This window comes from Schistocerca nitens, chromosome 3 (assembly GCF_023898315.1).
Source record: "Schistocerca nitens isolate TAMUIC-IGC-003100 chromosome 3, iqSchNite1.1, whole genome shotgun sequence".
Taxonomy (NCBI): Eukaryota; Metazoa; Arthropoda; class Insecta; order Orthoptera; family Acrididae; genus Schistocerca; species Schistocerca nitens.
The window spans coordinates 551,848,660-551,863,253 of record NC_064616.1 but is presented as its reverse complement, the minus strand read 5'-3'; the positions used below and the strand labels follow the sequence as shown (position 1 = coordinate 551,863,253).

The 14,594-nt window shown below is 38.3% G+C and overlaps 1 protein-coding gene across 4 annotated transcripts in view; it reads right to left on the bottom strand.

Moving 5' to 3' along the window:
* The window catches only part of LOC126248455 (thrombospondin type-1 domain-containing protein 7A-like), a 1,193,762-nt gene that overhangs the window by 15,423 nt on the left and 1,163,745 nt on the right, over positions 1-14,594 (bottom strand). For all 4 annotated transcript variants that reach the window (XM_049949448.1, XM_049949449.1, XM_049949450.1 and 1 more), the window contains one exon: positions 10,485-10,575. In XM_049949448.1, coding sequence (XP_049805405.1) covers positions 10,485-10,575 — 91 coding nt within the window. The remainder of the gene's footprint in view (positions 1-10,484; positions 10,576-14,594) is intronic.

The window sequence follows — 14,594 nt, the reverse complement described above, 5'->3', positions numbered from 1 at the left end:
GCTTCCTTGGGGAATGCTGGCTATTACTTCTGTTTTACTCGATGACTTTCTGTCTATTACTATGAACTGTGGCATCTCTGACAGGAAATCATGAATGCAGTTGCACAACCGAGGTGATATTCCATGGGCATGCTGTTTGGTTAGAAGACACTTGTGAGGAATGGTGCCAAAAGCCTTCTGGAAATCTAAAAATATGGAATCAATCTGACATCCCCTGTCGATAGCACTCATAAGTATAAAGAACTAGTTGTGTTTCACAAGAATGATATTTTCAGAATCTGTGCTGACTATGTATCAATAAATCATTTTCTCCAAGGTAATTCATAATTTTCAAACACAGTATATGTTCCAAAACCTTACTGCAGATCGATGTTAGTGATATGGTCCTGTAATTCAGTGGATTACTCCTATTATCCTCTTTGGGTATTAGTGTGAGTTGAGCGATTTTCTGGTCTTTAGGTATGGATCTTTCTGTGAGTGACCAGTTGTAAATAATTGCTAAATATGGAGCTAATGTATAAGCATACTCTGAAAGGAACCTGACTGGTATACAATCTGGATTGGAGGCCTTGCCTTTATTGATTGATTTAAGCTGCTTTGCTACACCGAGGATATCTACTTCTGTGATTCTCATCTTGGCAGTTGTTCATGGTTGGGATTCAGGAATGTTTACTTCATCTTCTTTGGTGAAGGAGTTTCAGAAAACCATGTTTAATAACTCTGCTTTAGTGGCACTGTCATCAGTGACTTCTCTGTTTTTATCGCACAGTGGAGATATTGATTGCGTCTTGCCACTGGTGTGCTTTATGTATGACCAGAATCTCTTTTGTTTTTATGCGAGATTCCAAGACAGTTTCATTGTGGAAATTATTAAAAGCATCTTGCATTGAAGTATGAGCTATCTCTCAAACTTCTGCAAAGCTTTGCCAATCTTGGGGAATTTGTGTTCTTTTAAATTTTGCATCCTTTTGGCGATCTGACCCATTTTGTGTAACATGGGGGATCAGTACCATCACTTATTAATTTATGTAGTATATCTCTCTCAATTGCCGTCAATATTATCTCTTTGAAATCATTCCACATCTTTTCTACACTTACATGATCAGATAGGAGGGAGTGGAGATTGTCTCTTAAAAAGGTGTTAAGAAAATTTTTATCAGCTTTTTTAAATAGGTATACTTTGCATTTCATTTTGATGGTTATGGGTGTTAAGGTATTCAGCCTAGCAACAACTGCCTTGTGGTTGCTAATCCCTGTATTCATCATGATACTCCCCATTTGTCCAGGTTTATTTCTTGCTAAAAGGTCAGGAATGCTTCTGCAATCATTTACGCTTTAAGTGGGCTAATAAACTAATTGTTCAAAATAATTTTCTAAGAAAGCATTCAGTACAATTTCGGATGACATTTTATGCCTATCGCTGGCTTTAAACATATAATTTTTCCATCGTATTGAGGGTAGATTGAAGTCACCACTGACTATAATTGTATGAGTGGGGTACCTATTTGAAATGAGATTCATTTTCTTTGAACTGTGCAGCAACTATATCTTCTGAGCTGGGGGTCGGTAAAATGAACCAATTAATAGCTTACTCCAACTGTCACGTATAACCTCTACCCATACTATTTCACAGGAACTATCTATTTCAATTTCACTACAAGGTAAGCTACTTCTGACAGCAATAAATACTCTACCACCAACTGTATGTAATCTATCCTTTCCGAACACTGTTAGGTCACTTGAAAAAAGTTTGACTGAACTTATTTCCGACTTTAGCCAGCTTTCCACACCTATAAGTATTTGAGTTTCAGCACTTTCTATTAGGGCTTGGAGCTGTGGTTCTTTCCCAACACAGCAATGACAAATTACAACTACAGTACTGAGCATTTCTACAACTACCTTAGAGACCCTCTAACCTAAAGAACCACACAGTCCCTTCCACACAGCCCCCGATACCCATGTAGCCACTTCCTGTGTGTAGTGGACTCCTGACCTATTAAGCAGAACCCAGAAACCCACCACCTGATGATGAAAGTCCAGGAATCTGCAGCCTACACAGTCAGAAAACCACCTGAGCCTCTTATTCAGACCCTCCACACAGCTCTGCACCGACCACAGTTGGCTCTATCAACTATACTTAATCTCACAAGCAAGACTGGCGGTCTTTACCATTTCTGCTAGGCACCCGAAGTTGGTACCAACATGAGCCACCACCTGCAATTGGCTGCACCCTGTACTCTTCAGGTATCCTGAAGCACCCTTTCCACATCTGGAATGACTCCCCCCACTATGCACATGGAATGCACACGGTTTCCTTTCCCTCCTTGGCAACCATATTCCTAAGGAGCCCCATTGTGTGCCTAACTTTGGAGCTCCCAATTACCAGCAAACTCACCCTCTGTGAATGTCCAGACCTCGCAGGATGAGGAGATTCCTCTGGAACAAGGTGGACAACTGTATCCGACTTACAAACTTCGTCAGCCACAGATAATGCATGAATCCTGTTTGTCAAATGAAGCGGGGAGGTCCTACCATCTGCCCCTCATAAAGTCTCCCACTCCACCATGGGTTAGGGGTCAACTTCAGTGCAGGCAGTACCTGGATCAGCCACAACAGTGGACCAATCAAGGGACACATGGGACGTGCTCGACGTTCCTCGCAACCCTGTGTCCGACCCCCCACAGTGATGCCCCTTGGCATCATTTGCCCTTGAAACTTGAGAGTCTCAAGCTGTGTGATGGAAGCCAACACTGCCTGGAGCTTTGAGCAAAAAGTCACCAACTCAGCTCGCATCTGTACACAGCAATCACAGTTCCAATCCATCACTGAAGTTACTCCTGTTTGAGCTCATAACAATATGTAACAAACGAATGGTGTACTCAACTTACTAGCAGCAGGAACTCAAGGTGCTCTCTCACTGACAATCTAACTTACACATTCTGGGTGATGAAGGTTCAAATCCCTTCTGGCCAGCCGGCCATGGTGGCCGAGCGGTTCTAGGCGCTTCAGTCCGGAACCGCGCGACTGCTACGGTCGCAGGTTCGAATCCTGCTTCGGGCATGGATGTGAGTGATGTCCTTAGGTTAGTTAGGTTTACGTAGTTCTAAGTTCTAGGGGACTGATGACCTCAGATGTTAAGTCCCATAGTGCTCAGAGCCATTTGAACCATTTGAACCTTCTGGCCATCCAGATGTAGGTTTTCAATGGTTTCCCTAAATCACTCCAGGAAAATGAGAGAATGGTTTCTTTGGTAAAGGGATGGCTGATTTCCTTCCCCATCTATCTGTAATCTGAGCTTCTGCTCCATCTCTAATGACCTTGCTGCCAACAATACATTAAACTCTAATCTAACCTCTGCCCCCCCTCCCCTCCCCTCCTCACCAAACAATGAGTATATTTGTGTTTGCTGTTTCTTAAAGGAACAGTACATGAAGGTCACTTGAAAAAGTTCTTAATTGCGAATGTTAAGTTACTACAGAACAACCATATACACAGGTTTTAACTATCGTGAACCCACATAATAATTCATAACAAAAAATGTGTTTCAAAACAAAATATATTTGATATATATTCAAATTTATTTGACACCTATTCTTTTTTAAACTAAAAGTTTTAATTGCTCTTTGCCTACAAGGACACAAATATCCTGATGAAACTGTAAATTAACATAATGTAATCAGTTTTTCTGTATGAAAATGAAATTTCTCAGAACAAAATTGTTGCATGAAACATTCTCAGATTTCTTGCTAAATCAAATCTGATAAAACATCAAGCTTTTGACAATTACCATAATTGTATTCACCAGGAGCAAATGACTGTTGTGGCTGTTCCATAAAGAACACATGTGCCCAAACCTGTTGTATATCAATCTTGGTAGGTAGTAATCAACAACTGCTGTTGTTAAGACAAATCTTCATTGCTTTTTGTTTCACAATAGGGGTCAAATGTCCGCACATTAAAAATCTGAAACTTGAGAAATCAGCAGCTGCTGAGCACAGCCTCATAAATATACCTGAAACACTGTGTAGAAAAACAGAAGTTTTGTTCCATGTTTCTATATACTGGGATTCCATTATTAAAGAGGCTGTGTAAATTAGAATGTGCAAAAACAACTTCAACTGTGACAGCAAATACAATCTTAGTGGTGTGAGGAAGTGAGTGCTCAACTGTGAAAAGGAACAGAGAAATTTGCTGAATTGTTTACACTCCTGGTGTAACCAGCACAGATGTTGACCAATCAGAAGTTGTCCATTGACTATATAAGGCTGCCAGTACAGCAGCTATGACAGTCCTGAAGAGGACAATGATGATAACTGTAAAAAGCTTGAGATTTTACCCAGATCTGATGTAGCAGAGAGTGTGAGAACATTTATGAATTATTTTTCTGTATGTCAACACAGGTCATGAACAAGCTATCCATGGATAAAATTTTTTCACACATTAAGATTTTTTTTTTTAAATGAACTTACTCTGTACTATATAAATCACTTGACGAGAATTCAGTAACTCTAAAATGTGTTTGCCATCAACTATCATTTAAAAGTAGTTTCACTTTCCTTTACCCTTCAGTTAAGACTTTGCTAAGTACTCTATGAACATGATGACAACCAGTACTGCTTGCTTGAATATAGTGGCAACTGTTTTATGAATGAAATTGTTGCTTGGGTTGTCTTTGGTACGATTTTAATTGTGTTTACAATAGACTTGGCTCCTTGTCTGGGTTTTGATTTGACTTACAGATTTCACAGATAATTTGGCTCCCAACAATGATAATGATTACCAAATTTTGTACTTGCCATGGTGCAGCTGCAAAAGTGTAAGTATTCCTATGTTGGAAAACACTGAACACACAACACAGAATTAAACAGAGTCTCAAAATAATGAATAAACACCAGGTGGGTGCAGATACAGAATTCTCCATATATATAAATAACATATCATACTGTCAACTGATAGGACACAGACAGACAGTTTTAATGCTGATGAGCTGAGCAGTCCCACAGGGTTTCCAAGTAAAACATTCAGCACACAGTGCAGAGACAATGACCAGTGTTAACACTGCTTCCTAAGTCTCTGCTATGTCCAAAGGAAGAAGGAAATGATGCATATAAACCTAATAACTGGTCACAAGATGAGGACGGTAAGCTCAGCGATCCCCTTTGTGCTATGACAGTGGAGAAGACTATGTGCTGGCACCTGATTTCACCTCTCCCTTCCCTTCATACATAACAACACAAACCAAACACTAGACTGTACAGGCACTACTCACAGTCACAGTCATCCACATAACATAGATACATGTTGCAACAGATCAGAGGAAGGCAACGGAAAACAACCTCCACTAGAATGTTGCCTGGAACAGTTATGCAACACTCCTGCATCTGCTCTCCTATACTTAATCCCTGTCTATGGGACTGTTTTGACTTGATCATGCCAAAAAATGCAAAGAAATGAAAATTTGGTTCACAGTTACTTATATGAGCTTAGGTATGGGAAGTGTAGCTTCCATGCTAATGTGTTTCTAATTTGTAGGTATCACTGTATTTCACTATCAGAAGTAACAGAAAGTTCTTTGTGGAATTGTTAGCACCGAATGAAATGATTGAAACATATAAAGTAAGTACTGTGGCAATAAATCATGCAGACCATATAGATGGCTTGAGACTGATAGTAGATGAGTTATGGTAACGTACATTAAGTTTAGAAAGTAAAGAATTTGGTTCCTTGAATAAATATCATATGCTCAAGGAAATAGTACAAATGAAATATAGTATGAGGCTTATCAGTTGGAGAGGAAGAAAAGGCAATCTTTGGAAGATTATGTCAAAGGAGGCAGGCTTTTGGGAAGCGTAAGTACACTGCCATCAAAATTGTAACAACACAAAAGCGGCATGCAATGACTGTGAAATTGGCATGAATTGTACTATATGCTTGGATATGCAAATTATTAGCATTTCAGGACAATCACACAAATTAGGTATGAGTACTGCCATCTACAATCCCTACATATAAAAGGTAATGTTCCGACTGAGTGACTCACTTGCTGGCTCATCACTGCCTAGCCAAAACTGCTAAGGACAGAAACTTGAAATTTGGAGATGGTGTGGATATTATATTATAGGCATCATTTAAGAAGCAACTTTTCAAAATTCCACTACTAAGGGGGATGAAATGTTTTTTGAAAATTTATTGCTCTTAATGCATTTTGGAGCTAGAAGTCCAAAATTGGTACTTGGTTTGTCAGTCAGAAATAAAAAAAAAATACATGTTTCAGTGTTTTTGGAAATTCAACCACTAAGGGGGTAAAAAAGTTGGTGAAAGTCTTTTTTGAAAATAAATCGCTATTGAAGAAACTACTAACACATTTTAAAGCTACATCTATAAAAACTGGTATCTGACTTCTTGGTTAGAAATAAAAAAAAGAATTACATGTTTCAGTGTTTATGGAAATTCAATCCCCTAAGAGTGTGGAATAGAATATGAAAAGTTATATGAATTTTTTCATTATGAAAGTACTTTCAGAGCTAAATTTATGAAAATTTGTATCTGGCTTCTCTGTTAAAAATAAAAAATAAATGTATTTCACTTGTTTTGGAAGTTGAACTCTTAAGGGGATGAAATAAAGGATGAAAATTTTTAAGAAAATATTTATGTATACTAAATATTTTAAAACTAAATATATAAAAATTGGTGTTTCACTTACCAGTTAGATATAAAGAAATGTGTGTTAGGGGATGAAGGTTTCAGTGGAAATATCTCCACAAGAATCCAAAAGGCATGGTGGACAGACTTTGGACTCCAGCTACTGGAATCACTTTTTGATCAGAAATACATTTGGAAAAGTCCATGCTTTTATGGTCTTAATTAATGTGAAAAGTTTAGTAGGTGTTGCAGTTCGTGAATGACATAAAAGTTTGATTAAAGAAAAAAATATCTGTAAAGGCCATACAGTCTACACAAGTGAAACAGTATGTGCTAAGAGTATGTGATGAGTTTCTCATTCAGAAACTGGATTTGAATGTTACCAATCTGTGAGAAAATTGTGTTATGCCTCATGTAAGAAGGAGAAGGACATACATACCAACATGAGTTGGGGAATGCAATGGTGACAGGAGTGTGGCCTATCAAGATTATAATTTATTGTTCCATGATATTGCTGCTTGTGTGGGTCAGGATCCTGTGACTGATATGTGCATATGGAATCAGTGGGTTCAAGAGGGACATACTTATTGCCACATGGGATAGCAATGGTCCCACACAACTGATACCCAGTAGGACAGACATATTGTTCAGTTAGCCATGTAGGATTTTACATTTACGTCATCTGTTTTAAGGCAGGTAATTGGATTGTTTGCACCAAAAAAGGTGTACAAATTGACAGTGTGATAGCATCTGGAGCACTGTGGACTATCAGCACTGTGGCTTTTGTTGTGGCTCCCCTCAATGCAGCAGCACTGACTGTGCTGCACCAATCAGCAATGCTTGACAAAGGCATGGTATCATGCAGTTTTTGCACATGAGTAATGATTCCATGTATGGGCATAGCTGCATGTGAAGGTTCCACGGATAATGAATGTTGCAAGTCTGCTTTCATCATCTGGTGATCCCAGCACCTAGCATTCTACTATTTGGGGGGGGGGGGGGGGAAGGTCAGATATTGGGCAGCTATGATAACCTCTGGTTCGCATAATCACTAATTTGGACAGCAGACATTACATTTCAGATGCGTCAAAGCCGGTGACCCTGCACTAACTTCAAGGTGTTTTTAATGTTCTCTTTCAAAAAGATAATACTGGATCATATTTTTCTGTGCTGCCCTGACCTACCATGATAAAAATTATTTTTGACTGTTGTCCTGGTCAGCACATATTCTCTAGATTTCTCACCCATAAACAACATCTGGTCATGGGTTGCTAGAGCCTTGTATGCCACCACCTACCAGTCACTGTGATTGATGAACTCTGGTATACCTTCAAATAACCTAAAAATGTAATCTTGTATTCTTCCTGTTATACTGTGTAAACACAAAAAGTAAAATTTCATTATTTGCTATCATTCTTGGTGTTGCTAGTTTAGAATGGGGAACATGCATTCAGATACAGCTGAAGCTTAGATGATACCCAGAGACAGAGGATATATGCATCAGTGGGGGACACTGACGACAGCCAGATTTGTGGTGACAATACTGCAAAGGTGAATAATGATTATTTAGCACAAGAAATAGTCCATGTGGAACATAAGATACCTGAAGAGGATAGGGGGAGGGGAAAGAAGCATATATAGGCATGAAAACATGAGTGAGGCCGATCAAGAAATAATGGAATGAGCATGTCAGTTGGTCTTTCTGAATAAATTCATTGCTGAGAATAATATTTTAATACCTTCTTCATTGGTGATAATGGATAACATGAAAGTATGCCTTCACAGGGAATGACAGCATGCTCTGTATTAAAACTGTTCAGAAGATGTCACTCAGGAGTGGGGACAAATGGGGGCAAAATTATCCATTGGAAATGACTGATAAAAGAATAGGGAGGCCTTCTAAAGAAATACAGTGTAATAGAACAGATCCTGTTGATAGTATACCTTCCTCAGACACAGAAGAGAAATAACTGTTAAATCTATTCCACATGCTTGAAGGACTACTCAAAGTCAACAGCACTGCAGCACCAAAAAAATACAGTAATGTATTATGGGCACTGACCAGGAGGTCGGGACATTTAACTCCAGCAGTCTGCAGTCATATGTTTCTCAATAATTCATACTGATTAAAGTTACTCACAGTCCTGGAGACATCTGTAAGTGGCACATCTTAACATAACTGCAATGGTAACTTGGATTGGTTGGTTAGTTGATTTGGGAGAGGGGACCAAACAGTGAGGTCATCAGTCCCATCGGATTAGGGAAGGATGGAGAAGGAAGTCAGCCACGGCCTTTCAAAGGAACCATCTTGGAATTTGTCTGAAGTGATTTAGGGAAATCACAGAAAACCTAAATTAGGAAGGCCAGACATGGGTATGAACCATCATCCTCCCAAATGCAAGGTGTGGGAAATGAGTGTGTTTGATCATATGACAATAAAAGGAGAAAGAATATGTTTTATGGATGTGTCTCTTTGCAATTTTATCTTTTCAGTGCTTTTTTTGTTGTTGTGAGCAGTATTCTTGTGTATTCAGAACCTTCCCCACAGGGCTCTTACTTATTTTTTGAATATGATTTTGTATACACCACTGCAGCTACCACTCAGACATGTACCTCTGTTGTAACAGATATGTTTGGTGTGTTCATGATATGACTATTTCTTTCTTTTGTGAATTATTGGTGAAACAGCCAGTGTGTGTCACTATTCAAATTATTCTTTCCGAGACTGGAATAAGATTATTTGTAAAATGAAAATGAAGAAAATTGTGTGCCCTAATAATAGTTGTGCTGGTAAATGTGCCAGCACAAGTATTTGTAATAGTGTTTATGACAGTTCAGTTTCCAAGCATAGCCTAGTCTCAGTATCCATATTTAGCTAGAAACAATTGAACACACTGCAGGCTACTGGTCACCATATAAACATTGGTCTTACCTTACAGTGTGGCTAATATTTATGTTTGCATGTTTATGTCATTTTCCTTAAAACAATAATATCTGTGGTGGCAAAAAGGACCATCTTTCCTTGTAGCCAAATTTTTTGTAAGAACTTTGTAAGGCACCCATATTCATATTTATGCTTATGTTTAAGGTCTTAATTTTAACTGTAATTAAGTATGGTGCGTATTATTTTGTTTACTTTAGGATAGCAATTCAAGTGACGAGATTTGACAGACAGTGCAGTAGTCTGAAATAGCTGATCATCTCCTGAGCATGTTCACTCTTGAAGCCCTCAGTTCACCACTCCAACACTTTGAAGGAGCACTAACACTGCATTTGTATACTATTGAGTGAATAACAACCATTCTAACCTACCCCTTACACTTCCCAACAGACAGTGAATGGTCAACTGTTTAAAAAGAGTATATGTTTTCGCTTATAGGTAAGGGATTCTAGTTACTTTTGTCTTTTCACTGTGAAAAATTTTACTCAAAACCACATAGAAGAGTGGAATGTTCTGTGGACCATGTATCAGTCACAAATTCGGCAACTGGGAAGTTAAAGCTTGTTTGTATTTTACAAAATATTATTCTACAATGAATTGTAAGTAATGGATGTTAAGGGGAAATAAAGATATGTAGGTCTGCACTGGACTTCATACCAAATCGGTATCTTTCTAATACAAAATAATGATGCCTGAAGGGAAATTGTACTGAAAATCTTAGGTACCAGAGGAAATATGTTGACTGCCTAGTGTTGAAAGGCTAACAAGCATACATAATGAAAAAACAATGTTATATATAAATTTCATTGAGTGTGTACTTGTACTATGCCAAACTAGCATGCAAGTTTAGTCATAGATTGCCATCAATAAAGAATGATGCAAAAATGTTAATTATACTTACCACATGACATATACAGAAACTGCTACAAAGATTACAAAGAGACATCCTATCCCAATGACAGCAAACATCCACACATTTATCTCATCATCTCCTGAAAAAACAGAAAAGAGTTATGCAGTGGTGACATTATGGTGTACAAGAAAAATGTTTTACAATGTGGACAGAGTTGGAAACACTTAACACATGTAAAAAATTAGGTTAAAACAGATATTTCACCATAAGAAATAATTAATATAATCAACAGCTGTTTTTGTTTTAACATTACAATATTTTATAAAAGTTTTTATTGGTTATGTAATGGTTTTTATCAGTCTCACAGGAACAGCAATAATTGGGAAGGTGGAATGAGTGTCTTTACAAAGAGAGGCAGTAGCAGAGAGAGGTTACTATTCAAAACAATATCTGTGTGGCACACCAGTAAATGACAGAAGTTAATGTTGGTTTATTTGTGTTATCAGGCAACATGTGTTTGCTCATTTGAAGTTTCAGTGGATTTATGTGACCGTATATAATGACCTCATTGTTGACAAGATGTTAATACCTAACCTTATTTCCCTCTTGGGTGTGTAGCAACATCTTCTCCATTAATACTATGGGGCTGCTATTTATATGCCACTTTCTGCATCTCACACATTTATGTATTTTGATACTCATTGATGAAAAAAAAAAAAACTATCTGTCTTCTGTGAAAAGTATCCTTACCTCACTATCCACATTATACTACACAGTATTAACAGGAATTTGTAGTTTCAAAAATGAGGTAATTTATAGAGTGAATGAAAAATGAAGCAAGGCCTATGGTTTTATTTTATTTTTAATTTATGAGGGATGTCCATTCTCTGACCTAGATATGATCAAAAATTTTAAAGCCTTTTTAGTGTAGAATACAGAACTTCATTCTTACCTGTAATCCAGGAAACAAAGTTCATGTGCTAATTATATTTACCTCTTGCTTTGAGAAAGTGTACTGAAATTTATTCACTATTAGCCAAAATTAACATTTAAGAGAAAAATAATAGATGTGGGTTCACAAGGCTTGTTCCCCCTAAGTCCTCTTTGAAGCTGCTGCATGATGTTTTGTTGTGGTTTTTATAAAACTTTATAGCTCTTTTATGTGGAATAATAAATACTTCCCAGTAAAGTATCTCATAATATACCAACCAATGGTTTTATATGCAACTGACAGCAGTTTTGCCTTTGTATTAACAAAATGCAAGTTACTTCAAATCACAGACCATGTCAAACTATATTTTTATCAGCTCATGAAAGTATTTACTCCTTTTTCAGCTTTCATCCATTTGGATACCAATGACTTTTACACATGGCATTTCATGTAATGTGTGGCTGTTAATATACTATACTTTTATATTACTGGCACCAGTAGGATACTGTTAATTGTTTGTTGAATGAATTTTGAAAGATTAGAAGCAGAACTTGTTTCTATGCACCAGTTATAATGCCAATCAGCTATTACCTTTGTTACATCTGTTATACCTTTGTTACAGCTGTTACAGTTAACTTCAACTTCTTGATTAATATGTGTCCCATTAGCAAATATTACAGTCTTGATGGATTATATGATGTCACTGGCAAACAATTTACACAAATTATGAACAGAAGCAGATCAGTTTCTTTACTTAGGAAATACTATGTGACAACTCCTGAGGTATCTGTTTTATCTTCAGTTTCCTCTTATGGGTTTAGGATTTTAGCCATGCTAGGAAATTTCATTTCTAGTTTTAAATCTCTGACAGCTATGAATATCAATATCATTTTTGAAATATTGTCAGGAATTCAATAAGGCAGCGTCATCTCAATGGTGTGATATTTCAACAAACTGACTTGTTACCATCTTCAGTGTCCCTGACTGACTGGCCTCCTGCTGGGTGCAGTCTTATTACCCCTCCATCCTGCTGTCAAACCCGGGCCTTTTGTACCTATGGGCAGCTATGTAGGCCAAGTGGAGGGGGAAGTGCATTGCCAGAACACGAGTCGCATATGCCACCATCGCAAGTGTTTCGATGCCACTGATTTAGAGGAAGTATATCTACAAGTATGATATAAGCACTTCAGTGGGTATGACATGAATCGATCTTCCCACAAACTGTCACTGTACTTTGAGCCAACTCAAGTCTAGGCCCCAAGCCTTACTTAGCTGGAAACCACTATCTCTTTATTTTTCAGCTCACCATGTATATGGATTTCTACAGTTTTTTTCAAACTCAATCCCAGACAAAATCATCAAGTGCCAAGAAAGCCTAAAATAACACATCATCAACAGCAATAATATGAGTTCTAAGGCTTGACCACTGGCAGCGGTAAAGGTATATCATTATTGTCAGCAATGCTAATCAGTTGTGAAATGAAATATGGAAGAAGAATATAAATGGCTGCAGAAAAGTGCTAAGACAGTTCACACTGGGAAGCCTCTCACTGCAGACCAGCCAGTTGCCACTAGAATCCACCACTGCAGTCACAGTGTATTCTGTGAAACTTCACCTCTGCCACTTCACAGTGATGGATTTTGGCTCTATCTGCAGTGCACAACTAAAGGTTATCAATTCACCAAATTGCTTAGGATTGCACAAAGTAGCCATGTTTGATAGACTTAAGTAGGCACTGGAAATTCCTGAAATATAATTTCCACCTGGAGATACTAATACTGAATTATTTACTACATGTTTTGCTGGATATAAGGATCCAATCTTTGTTTTGTGTGCATATCTGCACCATCTGACCAAAAGTATGTGGACACATATTAGTGGACATTAATATGGGCTGTGTCCACCCCTTGCCTTTATGGCAACTTGCACTCGGCTGAGTACATTTTAAGTGAGGTTTCTAAATGTCTGTGGAGGAATGACAATCCATTCTTCTTCAAGAGCTGGAACCAGAGGAGGTAATGATGTTTGATACTGGGGGTCTGGAGTAAAGCCAACATTCTTACTCATCCCAAAGCTCATTGGATTCAGGTCAGGGCTTTGAGCAGGACAGTTCATTTCAGGACTGGTACTGTCCACAAACCATTGCCTCACAGGTGCTACGAGGGCGATTTGTCATGTTGATACAAACAATCACCATCTCCGTTCCTCTAGTGTAGGCAGCACACAATCTACATCTACATCTACATCCATACTCCGCAAGCCACCTGACGGTGTGTGGCGGAAGGTACCCTGAGTACCTCTATCGGTTCTCCCTTCTATTCCAGTCTCGTATTGTTCGTGGAAAGAAGGATTGTCGGTATGCTTCTGTGTGGGCTCTAATCTCTCTGATTTTATCCTCATGGTCTCTTCGCAAGATATATGTAGGAGGGAGCAATATACTGATTGACTCTTCGGTGAATGTATGTTCTCGAAACTTTAACAAAAGCTACTGAGCGTCTCTCCTGCAGAGTCTTCCACTGGAGTTTATCTATCATCTCCGTAATGCTTTTGCAATTACTAAATGATCCTGTAATGAAGCATGCTGCTCTCCATTGGATCTTCTCTATCACTTATATCAACCCTATCTGGTACGGATCCCACACTGCTGAGCAGTATTCAAGCAGTGGGCGAACAAGCGTACTGTAACCTACTTACTTTGTTTTCGGATTGCATTTCCTTAGGATTATTCCAATGAATCTCAGTCTGGCATCTGCTTTACCAACGATCAACTTTATATGATCATTCCATTTTAAATCACTCCTAATGCGTACTCCCAGATAATTTATGGAATTAACTGCTTCCAGTTGCTGACCTGCTGTATTGTAGCTAAATGATGAAGGATCTTTCTTTCTATGTATTCGCAGCACATTGCACTTGTCTACATTGAGATTCAATTGCCATTCCCTGCACCATGCATCAATTCGCTGCAGTACAATTTCAGTACAATTTTCCATTGTTACAACTTCTCGATACACCACAGCATCATCTGCAAAAAGCATCAGTGAACCTCCGATGTCATCCACAAGGCCATTTATGTACATTGTGAATAGCAACGGTCCTATGACACTCCCCTGCGGCACACCTGAAATCACTCTTACTTCGGAAGACTTCTCTCCATTGAGAATGACATGCTGCGTTCTGTTATCTAGGAACTATTCAATCCAATCACACAATTGGTCTGATAGTC